Source organism: Furipterus horrens, unplaced genomic scaffold (assembly GCF_987537825.1).
Source record: "Furipterus horrens unplaced genomic scaffold, mFurHor1.1.pri manual_scaffold_7, whole genome shotgun sequence".
In the NCBI taxonomy this organism is placed as follows: domain Eukaryota; kingdom Metazoa; phylum Chordata; class Mammalia; order Chiroptera; family Furipteridae; genus Furipterus; species Furipterus horrens.
The window spans coordinates 118,482,115-118,497,999 of record NW_028327177.1 but is presented as its reverse complement, the minus strand read 5'-3'; the positions used below and the strand labels follow the sequence as shown (position 1 = coordinate 118,497,999).

The 15,885-nt window shown below is 41.5% G+C and overlaps 1 protein-coding gene across 1 annotated transcript in view; it reads right to left on the bottom strand.

Annotated features, from left to right (window-relative positions):
* The window catches only part of PLCL2 (phospholipase C like 2), a 171,766-nt gene that overhangs the window by 28,853 nt on the left and 127,028 nt on the right, over positions 1 to 15,885 (bottom strand). The window contains exon 5 of the mRNA XM_090284377.1: positions 11,018 to 11,093. Within this exon, the coding sequence (XP_090140503.1) occupies positions 11,018 to 11,093 (76 nt within the window). The remainder of the gene's footprint in view (positions 1 to 11,017; positions 11,094 to 15,885) is intronic.

Here is a 15,885-nt window from a genome sequence, read left to right as displayed (position 1 = left end):
ACTCACAGCACTGCAGCCTCCCTGCCCCTTCTTCCTGGAATAATCCCTTTCCAGATGTCTGAAAAGCTTGCTCTCTGCCTCCAATCACACCTCTACGCAAACGTCACTGGTTCACAGAGGTTTCCGTGGAATGTTGTATTTAAAAGAGCCCACTCCTCGCACCTTACTCCCTTCTTAGCCTCACTGTTTCCAAAACACTCACGACTGTCAGACACATGTTTTTCTTTTCTTTTTTTTTTTATCTCCCATATCTAGATTTCAACTTCATGAAGACAAAAATTGAGGCTTTTTGTTCATAGTTGTATTTATTCTCTGTACCTGGAACAAGCTTGCATCTTTTTTGAATGAGGCTGAACATCTTCTCATTTTGTTTTAAAGTCTTTGAATTCCCCTGTCATGAACTGTGATCCTGTTCTTTGCAAAGAATATGAGCATCGGGGTTTCTGGCCTTTTGCTTACTGATTTTAGCAGTTCCTTACATCTTAGGGATAGTAGCTCTTTCTGATTGTTAACAATTTTCTCAGCCCGTAGTTTTTGTTGAGACTTTGCTTCTGACCGTGTTTGCCACACAGAATTATTTTCAAGCACACTGATACATCAAGGTTGTTGAATGTTACGTTAAAGCTTCTGGGTTTGTGTTGTTCCCTTGCCTGCATCTGCAGCCTCACTGCTGCTCCTGTCCTTGTCACGGCTGCTGCTGGCATGACTGCCCTGCCCTGCGTGCGTTCTGCTTCCTGCCAGGAATTCCCGTCCCCACCTGCCTTACTCCCACACAAATCACCTTTCTTGACTCAACTCCTGCTCTGAGGTCTGGTTTCTCATGGGGGTGTGCTGTCCTGCCGGTCAGCAGTCAGTGTCCTCTCACAACTGGATGACACGCCCTGTGCCGGGAGCAGCTCCTCAAAGGCCTGTCTCCTACCCTCCACTGGGAGCCCCCGAGGGCAGGAAAGTGACCTCCTGGAGGCTTCCGTCAGACTGAGAGTAAGGCCCTGATGAATGTCTGGTGAATAAATGAATTAACGAATAAATGCAGCATTCCATGTTCAATTCAATTAAAAATACATTTAGTGAGTGCCAGCTTTGTGCCAGGCTAGCTTTCTCGGCATTTGGGATACATTGTGAATAAACCAAGAGCCCTGCCCTTAAGAAGCTGATATTCTAGTTGGAAGAAGACACTCAGTAAGCAACAGACACAAGTAAACTATATGGTAGGTTAGAGGTAATGATTGCTGAAGAAAAAAGACGAAGTAGAGCAGGGCGAAGGGAGCAGGTGTGCCAGGGATGCTTTTGAGCTTTGACGCTGAACTTCCAGTTCTGAATTACAGACTCATAATCACATCCCCAGGATTTTCTACATCTCCTCCAACCCTTTCTTCCTTGGAGAACTCAACCAATCAAGTGATTCTTCCATTTGGATGACAGCAATTCTCTCTCCGTCTGTAGGCCTGACTGCATCCCAGGCTTCATTCGAGTTGCCTCAACAACATTTGACCATCTGCTGTGGTCTGAATATTTGTGTGCCCCCTCCCCCAATTCACATGTTGCAATCCTAATGCCCAATGTGATGGTATTAGGAGGTGGGGCTTTGGGCAGGTGCTTATGTCATAAGGGTGGTACCCTTATGGATTGGATTAGTATTCCTATAGTGCTGTCTATGAACCAGGAAGTGGATGCCCACAAACCACATCAAATCTGCTGGCACCATGATATTCCAGCCTCCAGACCTAAGAGAAATAAATTTCTGTTGTTTATAAGCTATTCAGTCCATGATGTTTTGTTCTAGCAGCCAGAATGGACTAAGACATGATCCTCCTGTGGTCTCATGCTCACAACATCTAAATCAGACCTTCACAATCAACTTCTTCCTAGTCTAACATTTCAGGCATCCACACTCCACTGCTGGGAGCAGTATTTGAACAGGGAGGTCAGAGGAGAGAGATGAGTCAATCAGTGAGTCCCCAAGCCTGTCCCAAACTATTCAGTGACCCCACTACCTAAAGCAATGTCCTAAAGTGTTCAAGACATTGACAGACTTGAAACAAGGGCTTTATAATCAAATAAGTTTGGGAAGTAAATGCTGAGTTAAACTGAAGAATGTTTAGCATGCTGATGTGTACTGAGAATCTCCAAAGGGGATTAAGTTGTATTATGAAGATCTGATAATGAAATCTCTTGCCTAAGGAACATGACTAGTGTTTCTTAAATTAAGCTTTGGTAAACGTGGGCCTAGAAAATCAACCCCAAACACTTTTATCCTTGAATTAAAAGGCTTTCATCATTTGGCCCAATGTGGATTTCCAACCCTAATTTCTGCTGCTGCCTGAAGCAAACATCTCCCTTCAGTCAGGACAACACACTGTTTTTTTATGACCACAGAAAGCACATCCTGATAATGAAGACTTCAATGCTTTGGCCCACCTTAAAAAAGCTCTGTTACTCTACCCTGCTAACAGGGAACCTGCATCCCCTCAAACTCCTAGTTCAAGCCCACCTCCTTCCCTACCAACAAAACCCACAGGGCTTACTCCTTTGTCCAGACATCATCTGTACCTGTTCTCAACACAACCTGCTTGGTAATGTTTTATAATTTTCAATGATAGCAGAGAACCTTCATTATATTTTTGCATCTCCAGTAATTGGTACAACATCATGCCATTGAACACATTCCACTAATGCAGGACTGTGTTTTTCCTTTAATGTTAACATGTGCAGTGACATGTTTTTAACATGACACTGCCTAAAATGAGTGTTAAGGTTAATTAAAGTTGCTTTAAATTCCTTATTCTTAAAATCTTTCCCTCTCTCGCTTTATATATATAATTATGTATTTGTCAAGAACGATAATTTATTTGTGGACTCCACTTGAATTGAGGTTCTTTAATAAACAAGTATAACAGGATAATAACCAAAAAAAAAAAAAAAACTTACAGTAATACCAGGTTTCCTGAAGGCAGTCTGACCCCTTCCCTGCAGAGCATCTGCTGAGATGACCCTGAGAGTCACTATTTAAATGAAAAGCGATATTGTCAGAAACTGTGGATTTACAAAGGGAGGAGAGAAGATGAGGTGACCAGAAGGCACTGCTTTGGGATCTGCTCACAGGACAGGTGTCCCAGGAAGGTAAAGCATGCCCCCAGTTTCCATTCCCTTCTTTCTTGCATTGGGGGAATTTTACCATTGGAAGAACTATACAGTATTCCCTCACTTATCGCGGGTATTATGTTCTAGGCCCCCCCCCCCCCCCGTGAAGTAGGAACCTTACATTTATTCTACACTCTTAAACCTACGTAACTTTAACAACATACATATACAGTACCGCAAAATCTGCGATATAGTGAAAAATCTGTGATAAATAATTAAATATAATATTTTTAAAAATCCCGCAATACAGTGAGGCCATGACAAGTGAACCGCGATATAGAGAGGGACTACTGTATTATGAAGAAGGAATACACTCCTCAAGAAGGACATCTTGGCTGCCAGTCAATCACCAAAGCAAGTGCACGTCTGAGTCTGAACAGTCACTTGTTTCCATGAGGGGAAAGAGGCTCCTAGGTGAGCGTGAACCCAGGAGAGGGCCTGCTGTGCTCCACCCTCTAAAGAGAGTTCCCAAAACCGGAATGTGCTCATTCAAATGCACGTTCCTGAGCTCTGTCCCCAAAGATTCCATCTTGGGGGCGATACCGAGAAATGGCATTTAACAAGGAGAAACACTATCAGTAAGACTAATGGCTTGGGACTCTTGAAGCAGGATGGGTGATGGGTGCAGAAGGTGGTAGGAGTGTGGTGAGACAGTGGCTTATTCTGAAGTTTCACCGTGAGCTGGCCTAGTTTTCACCTTTGTGACCATTCCCTCTACCCTCCCTTATTAGCCGGTGAAGGTTCCTTTGGGGGGAATTCAAGGGGGAAGACAGGCTGGCCAGCTGCTGAAGACCTCCATACTCCTTGGCGTCCCATGGCTTCACTAACTGTGTGTTAATTAAAGCACGGTGTTGATTCAGTACCCATTCCTTAAGAACAGGAAAGATGTGAGCGCTCCAAAGGAGTTATGGGAGTAGAACTCAGGTTCATGTATCTCACCTTCAAAGTCAGGCATTAACTTTCCTCCTTAAACCTCACAATGATGGGCTGTAATCTATGTACCCCATGGTGCCACTATTTGCGATTACTTCTTTACTCTGGTAATCTTTTTAAGTAACTGTAGGAAGCCATTCCAAAATTAGACCGCTGATTTTAGGTCACCGTATATTAGAACCCATGGGGCCAGCAGGGAATCAGATACTCCCATGTCACTTAGGAGGAGGAAAATCAGGCAGAGAGGAGTCAACAGACTCACCTAATGTCACACAACAAGATGCAGATGGTACAGAGGGCACAAGAACGGGGGTCTCTGAACCCCCAAGGAAGAAGCTCTCACTTCTATAAAGCAGAGCTGGGAATCATCCTGACATAGATGAAAGCAAAAGTTACAGGCTCCCAGGTTTCCTTTTGTAAATGTTTTCAAAAGAACACTTGTGAAGTGCTTTCAGAATAAATCTTCCAGATGATTTTATGATCACTCTGGTGGGCAAGATAATGATGTAAGCAAACCAAGTGATAGATGGTGACAGGTTACTTATCCAGTAACGTCAGCTCCTAAAAACACACTGAGATCCGAGGAGTTTGTGAAATAAAAAGGGCCTCCGAGCAATCAAACCCAGGTCACGCAGGTCTGGGCTGACAGTCTGCTTCTTCTCCCTCACACGGGAGCGCGTCAGGCTCTCGTCTGCTTTTAGGTAAGATAAATCTATCAAGCTTAGTCACAGGGGAGATGCCAACTGCTCAGCAGAATAGAAGCAGTAAATTAGAAAGGGAAAAAAAAAACAAGTAGAGTACAAACAGACATTCAGAAATTCAGTACAAATTAGCAGTAGGAAGTAAAATTTGAATTAGATAGAATGTAACTATTAACCCCGGAAATGGGATCTGAGCAGACAGAGCAAAGCCATTAGGGGCAGGTTAAGGGTCCTCCAAAATGCAAAGGCTCCTGGGGAAACGGCCACATTAAACAGGAGAGTAAATAATAGATGCCTCTCAAGGGGACCCCGAGTCATTGTAAGTTCAAATTCGTTTTGGCAAAGCAATTTTAAGAAAACAGGGATGTATAGATTCCATTATAGAGACATTCCCATTAAAGTGATTAAAATGAAGGGTAATCAAAGCTTTCATTATATGGAAAGTTACCTTACATCTTACTTCACTCAGTAATGACACGACCCTGCTGTGCATGAGACTGCCTTAGAGCTCTCAGAAAAGAAGCTTCTGTTTAAACAGGTAGGCGGCGGGCTGGGTTAACTTTCATTTAGAGCTTCATCTTCTCTCAGTCATGCTCAAAGAGAACCAGTTCTCTTGCCAGAAGAGGAACCAGGTTCTCGCCCACCCGGCCACCCAGGCACATAGACACCCTCTGGGCACTGCGCCTGCCCACAAAGCCGGGGAGGCTGGCAGGGGTCCTGGGCAGTAACCTCACCTAACACCCAGCACTGTCCCCGAGCCTTGCAGGTGTGCCCCATGTCCTCACCAGGAACATCCCTTGTCACAGATTCCTGTGGCAGCTTCTGTTTCTTGATTCCTTCCTTCTTTTTTATTTTTATTTTTGTTTAATTTAGTAATTTAGTTGTTATCAGAATTCTGCATACAAAAAAAGAGCCAAATAATTGTCCTAATCCCTCCCCTCCAGAAATCATTTATTCAACCCCTTTAACTGAGTTTTGTTTCCTTTTTTAGTATTTATGTCCACATTTCTAAGTAACATGTTTATATTGTTTAGATATTTATTTTCTTCAAGTGTTGTCTATTAAACTCCCATATGAAGGATGAGAATTTTGCTATTTTTAACCTCCCTCCTGTGAGGAAACAGGTAGTCTCTTGGCCATCTGAGGTCTCACTGCTTCCTACCCCAGCTGTGGGACGGCTGTCCTTTACCCCTGCCTTTACCCTACCTTCCAGCGGGCCTGGCGCCACCGAGTTCTGAGCTGGTGGGGGTGGTCTGCAGGGTAAACCAGATGGCTTATCAGGGCCCCCTGCCAGCTTCAGGTTCACCTTTCTTGAGTCAACTCAGTCAATGATCATTTGTCAGCTCTGTTTTAGTTTCCAAAATTTTGTGCCCCCTCCCCTTTTGTCCTTATGGGTTTATGCCTTCGAACAAACAACAACAACAACAAAAGCCCAAACCCTATCATTTTAAAAAGGCTCAGAAGGGAGTGGAGACTAAATGCATGTGTTAATTCACCATCTCTGACAGGAAGCATGTCACTGATTTCTATTTTTCTTTTCCAGAGAACGAATTATTTTCCATTTAAATTCACCTGATAAAAAAAACCACCTCACTGAAGCAAAGCCATTTGAGTTTCTTTCTAGGTCATCTTTCTATCCTTTATGAAACGGATCAGTAAAGCAACTAAAAAGGAAATTAAAATTCAATGATAGTCTGCCTTTCTGGCCACTGAGAGAGAGGGAGAGGGAGAGATGGAGAGAGAGGGAGAGACTGAGAGCTGGCTGTCCTGCAGGCGTCCCTTACTAATCACCGACTTCACTGTTTCTTGAAAGAACATGCAGTTGTTAGACCCACGAGCGTCTGAGTGTACTCAGCCGTGCTCATTAATCTGCTCATTCTTGTGGCCACGTCACTTATCACTTACTCGCTCACTCAGTGGCGGCCCAGACCCACTTGTTCCGCATCACTCCTGCTGATCTAACGTTTAATTAGTCCCCTTTACCAACACCACTGACCTGACTGAACAAATACCCCCACACACTCGCCCTGTCCTAGTTCCTCCTTCCACTTCCTCACCCCCAAAGCTGGTGTTCTCCTAGGGCAGTAGGTACTTCCCTGTCCACCTTCTCAATGGAAAACACTCCTCCCTTCCTCAGAATTCCTCTCAATGTGACAGCTTTCTGTGTTGTCTGAGAAGAAGAGGGGTCCCTCCCTCTTTCTAAGATCAAGTGTGGCATGACTTGTTCTGGATTCCCTGCCCTCCTCAATGCCTCCATCCTTCATCCCTGTCTCATCTTAGACCATCTTCCTCTTTACCTCTTCACTAGATCTTTCCTATTCCTGGGAACGTGGTTTTCTCAAGATTTCCCTTTAACTCTCTGTACTGCCATATTCTCTCCTTAAAAGAGAAAGCTACAGAGACTTCCCCAACTGCCCACCAGGCATTGTCCCCCCTGCCCTCCCTGCAGTCCATCCCTTTGGGTCATCTACCTGCCGGGTCCTGATCTACCTGGGCTACAGACCTTCATCTCTCTACCTTCCTCTCCTGCCTTACTCCTCTTCTCAAGCAACAACATCAGCACACACATCTTTTATCTCCAAAAAATCAACTACGCAGCCAGGAGTCTGAACCTCCAAACTGGGTGCACTTTTTAACATGTGATTGCAGATGGGACTGTAACTCTTTATTTTTACTTATTGTTTAAATGATAAGAATATGAATTAGTGCTTATCTAATATGAATGTAACTTAGTGTTTAAAAGCTTGAAGTACTTCTAAAATAATCCTCTCTTAAAGCACTTCGGGGACCTCTATCCTCATTCTGTCATTGCGAGTTAAAGACATGCATGCAGGACAGCATAATTACTTATCAGAAGTAAAATCTGATGCAAATGCTTTTAAACCCAACACAAATTAGCAAATCTTCATGTGACTAATGACTCTATGCCCTTATGATAACTGTAAACAGGAGAAACAAAAGACCAAGGGTCTCTAAAATAAGCACTTGGATAACAGAAGGGCTATATAGGCGGTAAGTAGTAACTGAAGCTAAAAGGTCATCATTATAGATGTCATACTTATAGACAATGCCTTAGGAGAAGAAAAAATACTGCCGTTTGCAGCATGAATGGACCTTGAGAATGTTATGCTAAGCAAAATAAGTCAGTCAGAAAAAGCTAAGAACCATTTGATTTCACTTGTATGTGGGATATAAAACTGAAACTCACAGACACAGACAACAGTATGGTGGTTACCGGAGGGAAGTGGGTGGGGGTAAAGGGGGACAAATATATGGAGATGGAAAATTATTTGATTTTGGTTGGTGGGCACACAATGCAATATATAAATTATGTATCATAGACTTATATACCTGAAACCTGTATAATCACCACAATACATTTAATTAAAAATAAAAGACAATTGTTATATGCTTCTAAAGATCTTTAAACCCAGAGCAACACAAACCATTATACACTGATTATTCTCTGCCCTTCCCTCCAAGCAAAAGTCCTTAATAGACAAGATTCTTCAGTTTTTTTAAATAGAAGCAAATATATCCCTTACTTCAATCAAATAGAAGAACAACATAAAAGTACATTATGCTAGAAATTATCAAACTTCATAAACCAATGAAGTTGCAAAGAACTGACAAAATGTCCATTAATAAACAGTTCTTTTTTCTAATAAATGCAGCTTCAAATTCTAATAGTCCCCAATTCTCATAACAATAACAGAATCAAATACTTAATAAAAGTCAAATCACAGTTAGTTAACAGTTGAGGAGAATGTTAGAACAGGTGTCATGGGTCAAGTGCAGAGAGTAACTCAATGTGCAAACCCGGTGCCATACGAGGTTACTATCCTATTTGGAAGGTGGCATACATTAACAAAATACACACTAACCAAAGAAGCTCTATCAGCTGAACAGAATACTGCACATGTTTGAAGGGGTGAATAGAATAGTTAGGTAACATAAACTGAGGAATCATAAAAGTCTCCTGGAAGACTATTGAGACAAAAAGAAGAAAAGGACAGACTGGCAGGCTGGAGTCTTGCCAGGGGGATGGCTTGTGAAATCCAGCTATGTGGAAACATGGAAAGAACGGAGCAGGGCAGCCCAAAGGCCAGGATGGATGGACACTGTCAGCTCCTTTCCTTCCTCGCTGCTCCCAATAGCCTGCCAATAGGGTTCTGCCCACAAAAATTCTCTGCACACAGCTATTATGATTATTATCTTAAAGCTCAAGCTCTCTCCCACTCTGCAAAAGAAACAAAAACAAAACAAAACAACAACAACAACAAAACCCAATGGCTCCCAATGCCCCACAAATCGAATTCAGACTCCTGAGTGACACACAGTAAGTTCTCAACACATTCAACTGTGTGTGATTACTTTCTTATCTCCAGTTTGACTGGAAGGTTCTAGAAGGCAAAACCTATCTTGTTTATTTTTGATAAGCAAGTACCTCTTACAAGTGCCTTATGCATAACAGAAGTTCAAAACATAGTTACTAAATGAACAGATGGATTTTATATGACATTATCAAAACGGGTGGACCAGGGGGTACATGACCTTGCCTGGAAAGTTAGAAGTTTAAATTTAGTACCACAGACTCTCTAGCGAGCTACTAGATGATTTTGTGTAGGGTAGTGTTATGATAAAAATGGTGTTTAAAGTAACTTATTTGAGGTCCAGTTGTAAGAAATATTACCCCAGAAGTAGAAAGACCACTTTGTTAATAATGTTTTGCTAACAAAATGAGTAAAACGAGGATTCTTGCCTGTGCATTAGTCACTAATGTGTATATTCCTTCAATTAACACCAAAAAAGAAAACTGTCTCACGTATCCTTATCTTTAATCTGTTTTAAAGAAGTTCATTCTGAGAGGAACTTTCTTTTGCAGGCTAAGTAATAGTTATAGTCTCTTGATTTTAAAGAACGTCAACCAAAAACCTTAGAAATGAAGGACAGATATTCTTATTTATGAAGTACAAACCTCCATATTAAAATCTTCCAAACTGATACTCAAACAAAATTTGAAAACCGAAAGAACTCCATTTTGTCTCTTCTTATTACAATGTAGAATACTTGATTTTTTGGTTTTATCTCAGCTAAAATTAATTAGATGGTTGTTTATGTAAGGAGAATTTTATAATCTAGTATAACCTTTGGATGTTAAATTAATGAATTCATAGGCATTTGAAAATGTCAGTGCATTGAAAAGCGTTAAGAGGTTGAAACTGATGCCCATTCTTTTTTTCTAAGAACTGATTTGTTCTCTGCTCAAGCCTCACCCTTCCTACCATGTGCTAGGAAGTCATGGAGGACAGGAGGGTGTTTGGCATCACAGGTTACACTGAGAACAGATTAGTGAGGAGGTTCTCAATCTTGGCTGTTCATTAGAAAAACCTGGGAGCTTTTAACAGCTGTGAATCCTAAGTCACACTCCAGACCAATGTCAATATATTTTAAAAGATACCTGCCCCCTAGCTCCGGGTGCTTTGTTATCCAGGCTGGAGAACCAGCGAATTAGTATTTTCTCTAGCTATGGAAAAATAATTTTGATATCTGATTTTCTTGATTCTTGATATAGTATCAGTAGGATGGAGTAGCTTAGAGGCAAAATACGATGGGGGACCCCCCTAAAAAAAAACCCAGAATTGATTTATAAAAAATTGTGTATTTATTTGTACATGTTTAAACCTTAGTCACCTTCAAAGTACTCTCCATTTGATACAATATACCTATCGAGACTTTCCCACTGTTCAAAACAGTTTTGGAACTTTTGAACTCATAGATTCTGATGCCTCTTAGTGCTTCTATTGTTTCTTGTTTCACCTCATCCACATTGGCAAAACATTTCTCTTTAAAGACTTCTTTCATCCAGGGAAACAAAAATAGTAGCTCAGGGTGAGATGGGGTGCACAGGGAGGGTGGGGCATGGAGGTCATGCCGTTTTTGGTCAAAAACTGCTGAACACTCAGCGCAGTGTGGGCGGGTGTGCCTGTAAATCACCCATCATGAAATGGGCAAATGTGTTGAAAGAGTCTTCAAGAAAAATTTGCTGAAACTGAATGCAGCCTCTCACAATAATGCCAGCAGGTACACTGATACAAATGGGTTTCTAGAACACTCACCTAGCAGAGGAGGCCTGTACTGCAAGGGGACCACCGTCCAGAAGATAATTCTGGTTTTGGGGGGTCCCCCCTCATATATGATGCTATTAAATTCATTTTAAAGAAAGACAAATTTTTACTTACCCGCTTTCTGACAATGTACAATCTTTTCATACACAGCATCTGCGTTTTCAATCAAGGCCTTGAGGGACTGGATCATCTGCAAAGGGAATGTCCAGACATGAGGTTACACCTGACAGTGACACACCATTCTGCACATGTGCATGAGGCTCTTCCCCTAAAATCAGGCACAGGCTCTTTTACCTGATTTCCCACTACTCAAGTTCAAGTGTGTTTGTGAAAAATTATAAAACCATGCATTGCCATGAAACGGTTTAAACAAGACTGTGAGTATGAAGTTTCAGGTACAGATAGGCTTGTACAACACTGAATTTGAACCCTGGGCCAGTACTGAACTCAGTTCATTTTGGTATGAAAAGCTACAAATAAATGTGTTTTAAATCATGCTTTCAGTCATTTTAACAACATCATGTTATAGAGAGCTTCAATACCTACACACCTTACCCACATCAGCCAAAATGTTTTTATCTGAAGATTAGTTTAAAACTTATAATGAGGTTAAAAAAGGTTTTTATTTGATCCATCACTAATTATATATTTTTAATATTTCTATCTATAATTTTAAAAATTCAATTTTGAGTTCTGTTTCCAAATTTTATGTGCTTGTTTTAAGAGCGAAGCTTGAATAACAAAAAGTATCAGGGCACAACTGATCAATTATTTTTCTTGCCAAAATGCTGGGAAAAGATCTGTCTGAAGTAATCTTTTTGGCTGTAAAAGTACTATGAAAATGGGATAGCCAGACTCAGCTCTCCTGGCTCAAAGGGGTACAATTATTAATGCTTACCTTAAATGCAGATTCTAACCTTTTGTATTTAAATGTCCAGATATTTTGCATTATGATATTACTCATCTATTTTACATGACTATTCTAACAAATACCAGTCCATCATTCTTAATTTCTTTAAATTCTGCCTTGTTGTTCTTTATAGGATTTATCACTGGCTGTCACAGTAATTATTTTACAGAAACTAAATATATGTAGGTTGGATTATTTGCATAACTCAAAGAACACCCTATTTTGATTACTTACACTTAACTGAAACTAAAGCATAATCAACATGCCTCTTAAGAAGTGCATCAGATTCTTAAAGTGAGTCACACAGCATCTATCAACTTCCACTGTTCTAAGAAAATGATAGTAAACATCCAAAGGTTTGAAGGTCAAAGCAGGTGTACATTTATGGCTTCATTCATTTTTCATGGGAGGTTTACTATAGGCAGCCCCTGAGTAGGAAGTAGGGACACAGTGACATACAGGATGAAGCCCATCTTCAAGGAGTTCACAGCCTATTGGTGGGGCCTGCAGTTTGTAATTCAGTGTTTTCACATTCATTCTTCAAGATCTGAGTCATTCCTGTAAATTAAAATATTCTAGCTTGACACGTTGAATCACAGGCAGTGATAAAAATGAAGTTAAGAACTCAATTATACTGATATAAAGTCATTTGTTCTATTACATAATTCGCACATTGAAAAGGTTTATCTCATCACTGGTAACCGTTTTTAGCTTTGATGTCAAGCCAAATGAGAGATAGGAAGAAGCAAGGGCTTCTTCAAGTAAGGATGGTGGCTATCACAGCTCACTGTCAAAGAAGTGGCAAACTGTATCCCCATCATTCGGAAAGAAAAAAGGAAAAAAAAAAAAATAGAAGCAATGAAATGAACCTGGTCATGAAACAAATGGGCAGGACAGAAGCAGTAACAGAAGGGACAACATGTGGGGGAAAAGGTGTTCAAAACAGATCCATACTGGGGGTGATGCAGGAGCAGAAAGAGCACAGGTCTATACAAGTTCAAATCCTGGTTCTGCTGTTCATTAGCTCTGTCATCCAGGACAAGATATTAAAAGTCATGGAACCATAATTGTAAAATGAGTTTAATAAAAGACATGACGTTGATAATGTTGTGAGGATTAAATGAAAGAACACATGGGACTGGCACAATGAAGACCCTTGCGAGCAGCTGATATCACAGTTGACTCCGCATTTATCCAGGGGCCTGGCATTTTCTGGTAGCCCAAAATTAGCTAGATGAGTATGACTTCTTTTCATATATTCACTGGCAGTGTTTCAAACACCCATCACTAATTTTAGTTTTACTTAACAAGCCTGGTGTGATGAAGCTCAGAGAAACAACAAACTGCAAGATTATTCTTGAAAGCATCTTCCAGATTAAACTACCACCCAAGGTTAAAGAGTTATGAACTTTTCAGCTGTAAAATACATGCAAGGCTGAAGACATGCACATCTATCTCGGGGGACAGGAGAGCGAAGCTCACCAGCCTCCTGTGCTCTGGGATAGTTGGAAGGATCAGTCCTTTGTTCTTGGCACAATCATCTCCTGAGGACTCCAAGTGGGACCCTGAACTAGTGCTCAGAATAAATAAAGAAGAGTTGCTGACCCAGGGCTATGAGCAAACAGTAATCACAACATGTGGCATCGTCATTGTAGCCATGTGCTATTGGGTGTGACAGCCATGGCAGGTTGGTGGGATATTTCATGGTGGTGTCCTGGTATCCATAGTGATGTTCCATTTGTGGCTTGAACTTCAATACAAAAGTTCTTCTCCTAATAATGGGAGTGAAACACATGCCCTCCCCTCCACTCCACCCTTACTTATGAGCAGTTTATAAAATATGAAGGTGGCTAATGCAACAGTGTGGAGAATGCAGACATAGTGAAAAGCCAGTCCTTGAGTTTGTAAGTGAACAGCAGCAGATGTGGGAGGGGAATTCTGGAAGGAACAGCCAAGGAGGAAGGAATAGGCTAGCAGAACTTAACAAGGCAGGAAGAAAACACATCCAGCTCTTAGGAGAGATGACTCTCTTTGCCATACGTGTTATTAAACGTTTTCACCACTTCCTTTAGGAACAGGAACTGTCGATTTATATATTTTTATAGTGTTAGGGTAGTATATTTTTATAGTTAGAGTGCACATTTATAATTAAATTAACATATGGCAATTTATAGTTCTTATTTATTGCATCAGTTCATTCACCCTCAATTCTTGCTGTATTTGCATAAGTTCTTGAGTGAGAGACCCCCTCTAAGTATTCTTATGGAAACTCTCTGGACTGTGAGCTCCTTCCAATAAACACGCTAGGTCAAGGTCCCACAGGCGGAGAGAGTGGGGCCAGGTGATGGGCTTTCCTGCCTGCCAGCTGGCTGATGTCTTGCTTCATTCAGCTGACAACTATGACTGAATATGGAGACCACATGGCACAGAGGACACAGCAGAGACATGATGGGAGTGCCATTAGATCCAGTGGGGGCCAATCTCTGTCTGGGTCTGCTACTTTATAACAAGTTGTAGTTATAAATAGCACAAGTGTTGATGAATCAAAATGGAAGTAATTCAATGCCTCCTCTGCATCGAGTACATACTTGCTGCATTCTGCTTCATTTAGTGTTCATGAAATCCATGTGAGGTGGGTATTCCGGGTGTTAGTTTTACAGATGTGATCACTGAAGACCTGAGAGTTAAGTAATTTTCCCAAGGTCATCTGGTATTATGGACAAAGGAACTGTAACTAATAAACAATGGAACTGGTATTCCACGGCACCATGACAGATCTTGACATATGAGGGGCAACTGCACAAGAAGAGGAGAGGCACTCCAACCAGAAAGGTGTGGAAAAGGAAATTCAGTAACTTCCGATAGGCACTGGAAACACTGAGAAAGAAGATACCTGCTAAGAAGGGCTCCTCGTAACTACCTGAGTTCAAATGTTAAAAACGGAGCCTCGCAGCCGTTTCTACACAGGGGCCTCTCATACAAACTGTACTTCAGGGAGAAGCCTGCACTAAGCTGCCTGCCTCTTGCACTGACCTGCCCTTCTTGCACTGTGTTTCTGCTATCTGAGCCACCCCTTCAAGTAGTTTCTGGAATCCTATTTCAACCAATAGGACTGAGGCATTCCTCAGTCAACTGGAGCTGGGTACCTATGCCCCCATCAACATCGTCACCAACCAATCAGAGCACCTTCATTCTGACCATTCTGACCATTCAGGAGAGTGCCTTTTGGACCAATCACACTGTGAGAATTTGGAGTCCTCGTTTGCAGGAGGAACCAGGGGTAGGGACTTCTGTCTGTGTAAGTCAGTTCTGCTCTGGCTCAGAGAGTGCACTTGTCCTTTCCACCAAAGCCTGAAGACTGTGTTTGCCTTGCTGGAGCTGAAACGCTGAAGATGAAACATGAAGATGTCTCACCACAGCAGAGCAGAGCAGAGCTGTCTAACTAGAGAGGGGCCTAACTCCAGGGCTTCCTAAGAGCCATGCTGTATCACAATTGAGGTGTTTGCACTTGATAGTTTTCTTCTTCATTACACCCCCAAAATGGGGATTCCTGTTGGTGTTGAACTGACACCAACAACCATGGGTTGACAGTACGACGCTGTATGGTACAACAGTAGTATCTCAACTTACTGACATTGACCCAGAGTTGTTTTAAATAATACTTCTATGAAGCACCTGGGGAAAACATTTTTTTTAATGACAACAAACAATTTACTTGGCTCCACTTAACAATTCATTATTATAGCAGAGAAATCATTTATATTTAATGTAAAACTACTAGAAAAAGCATTTCAGGCTGGACAAAAGCAGACGTGGGGAGGGACATCAAGAGAGGACTCAAAGGGAAGACTGCTTTAAGTTATTTTCTCTGCATACATTACATTAATATGTCAATACAATGCAAAGCTCAGTAGAGTGGTTGGTTTCATAAGCATAATTTGCATTAATGCAAATGGCTTAACTTCATCAGTCCCCTTTCAATGCGTCAGTATGTGAGTCTTGGCGCCACACTTAAGACATCCAGCTGCCCGTGCCAGTAACTCACTGTGTGGACACCCACACTGTTGATGAA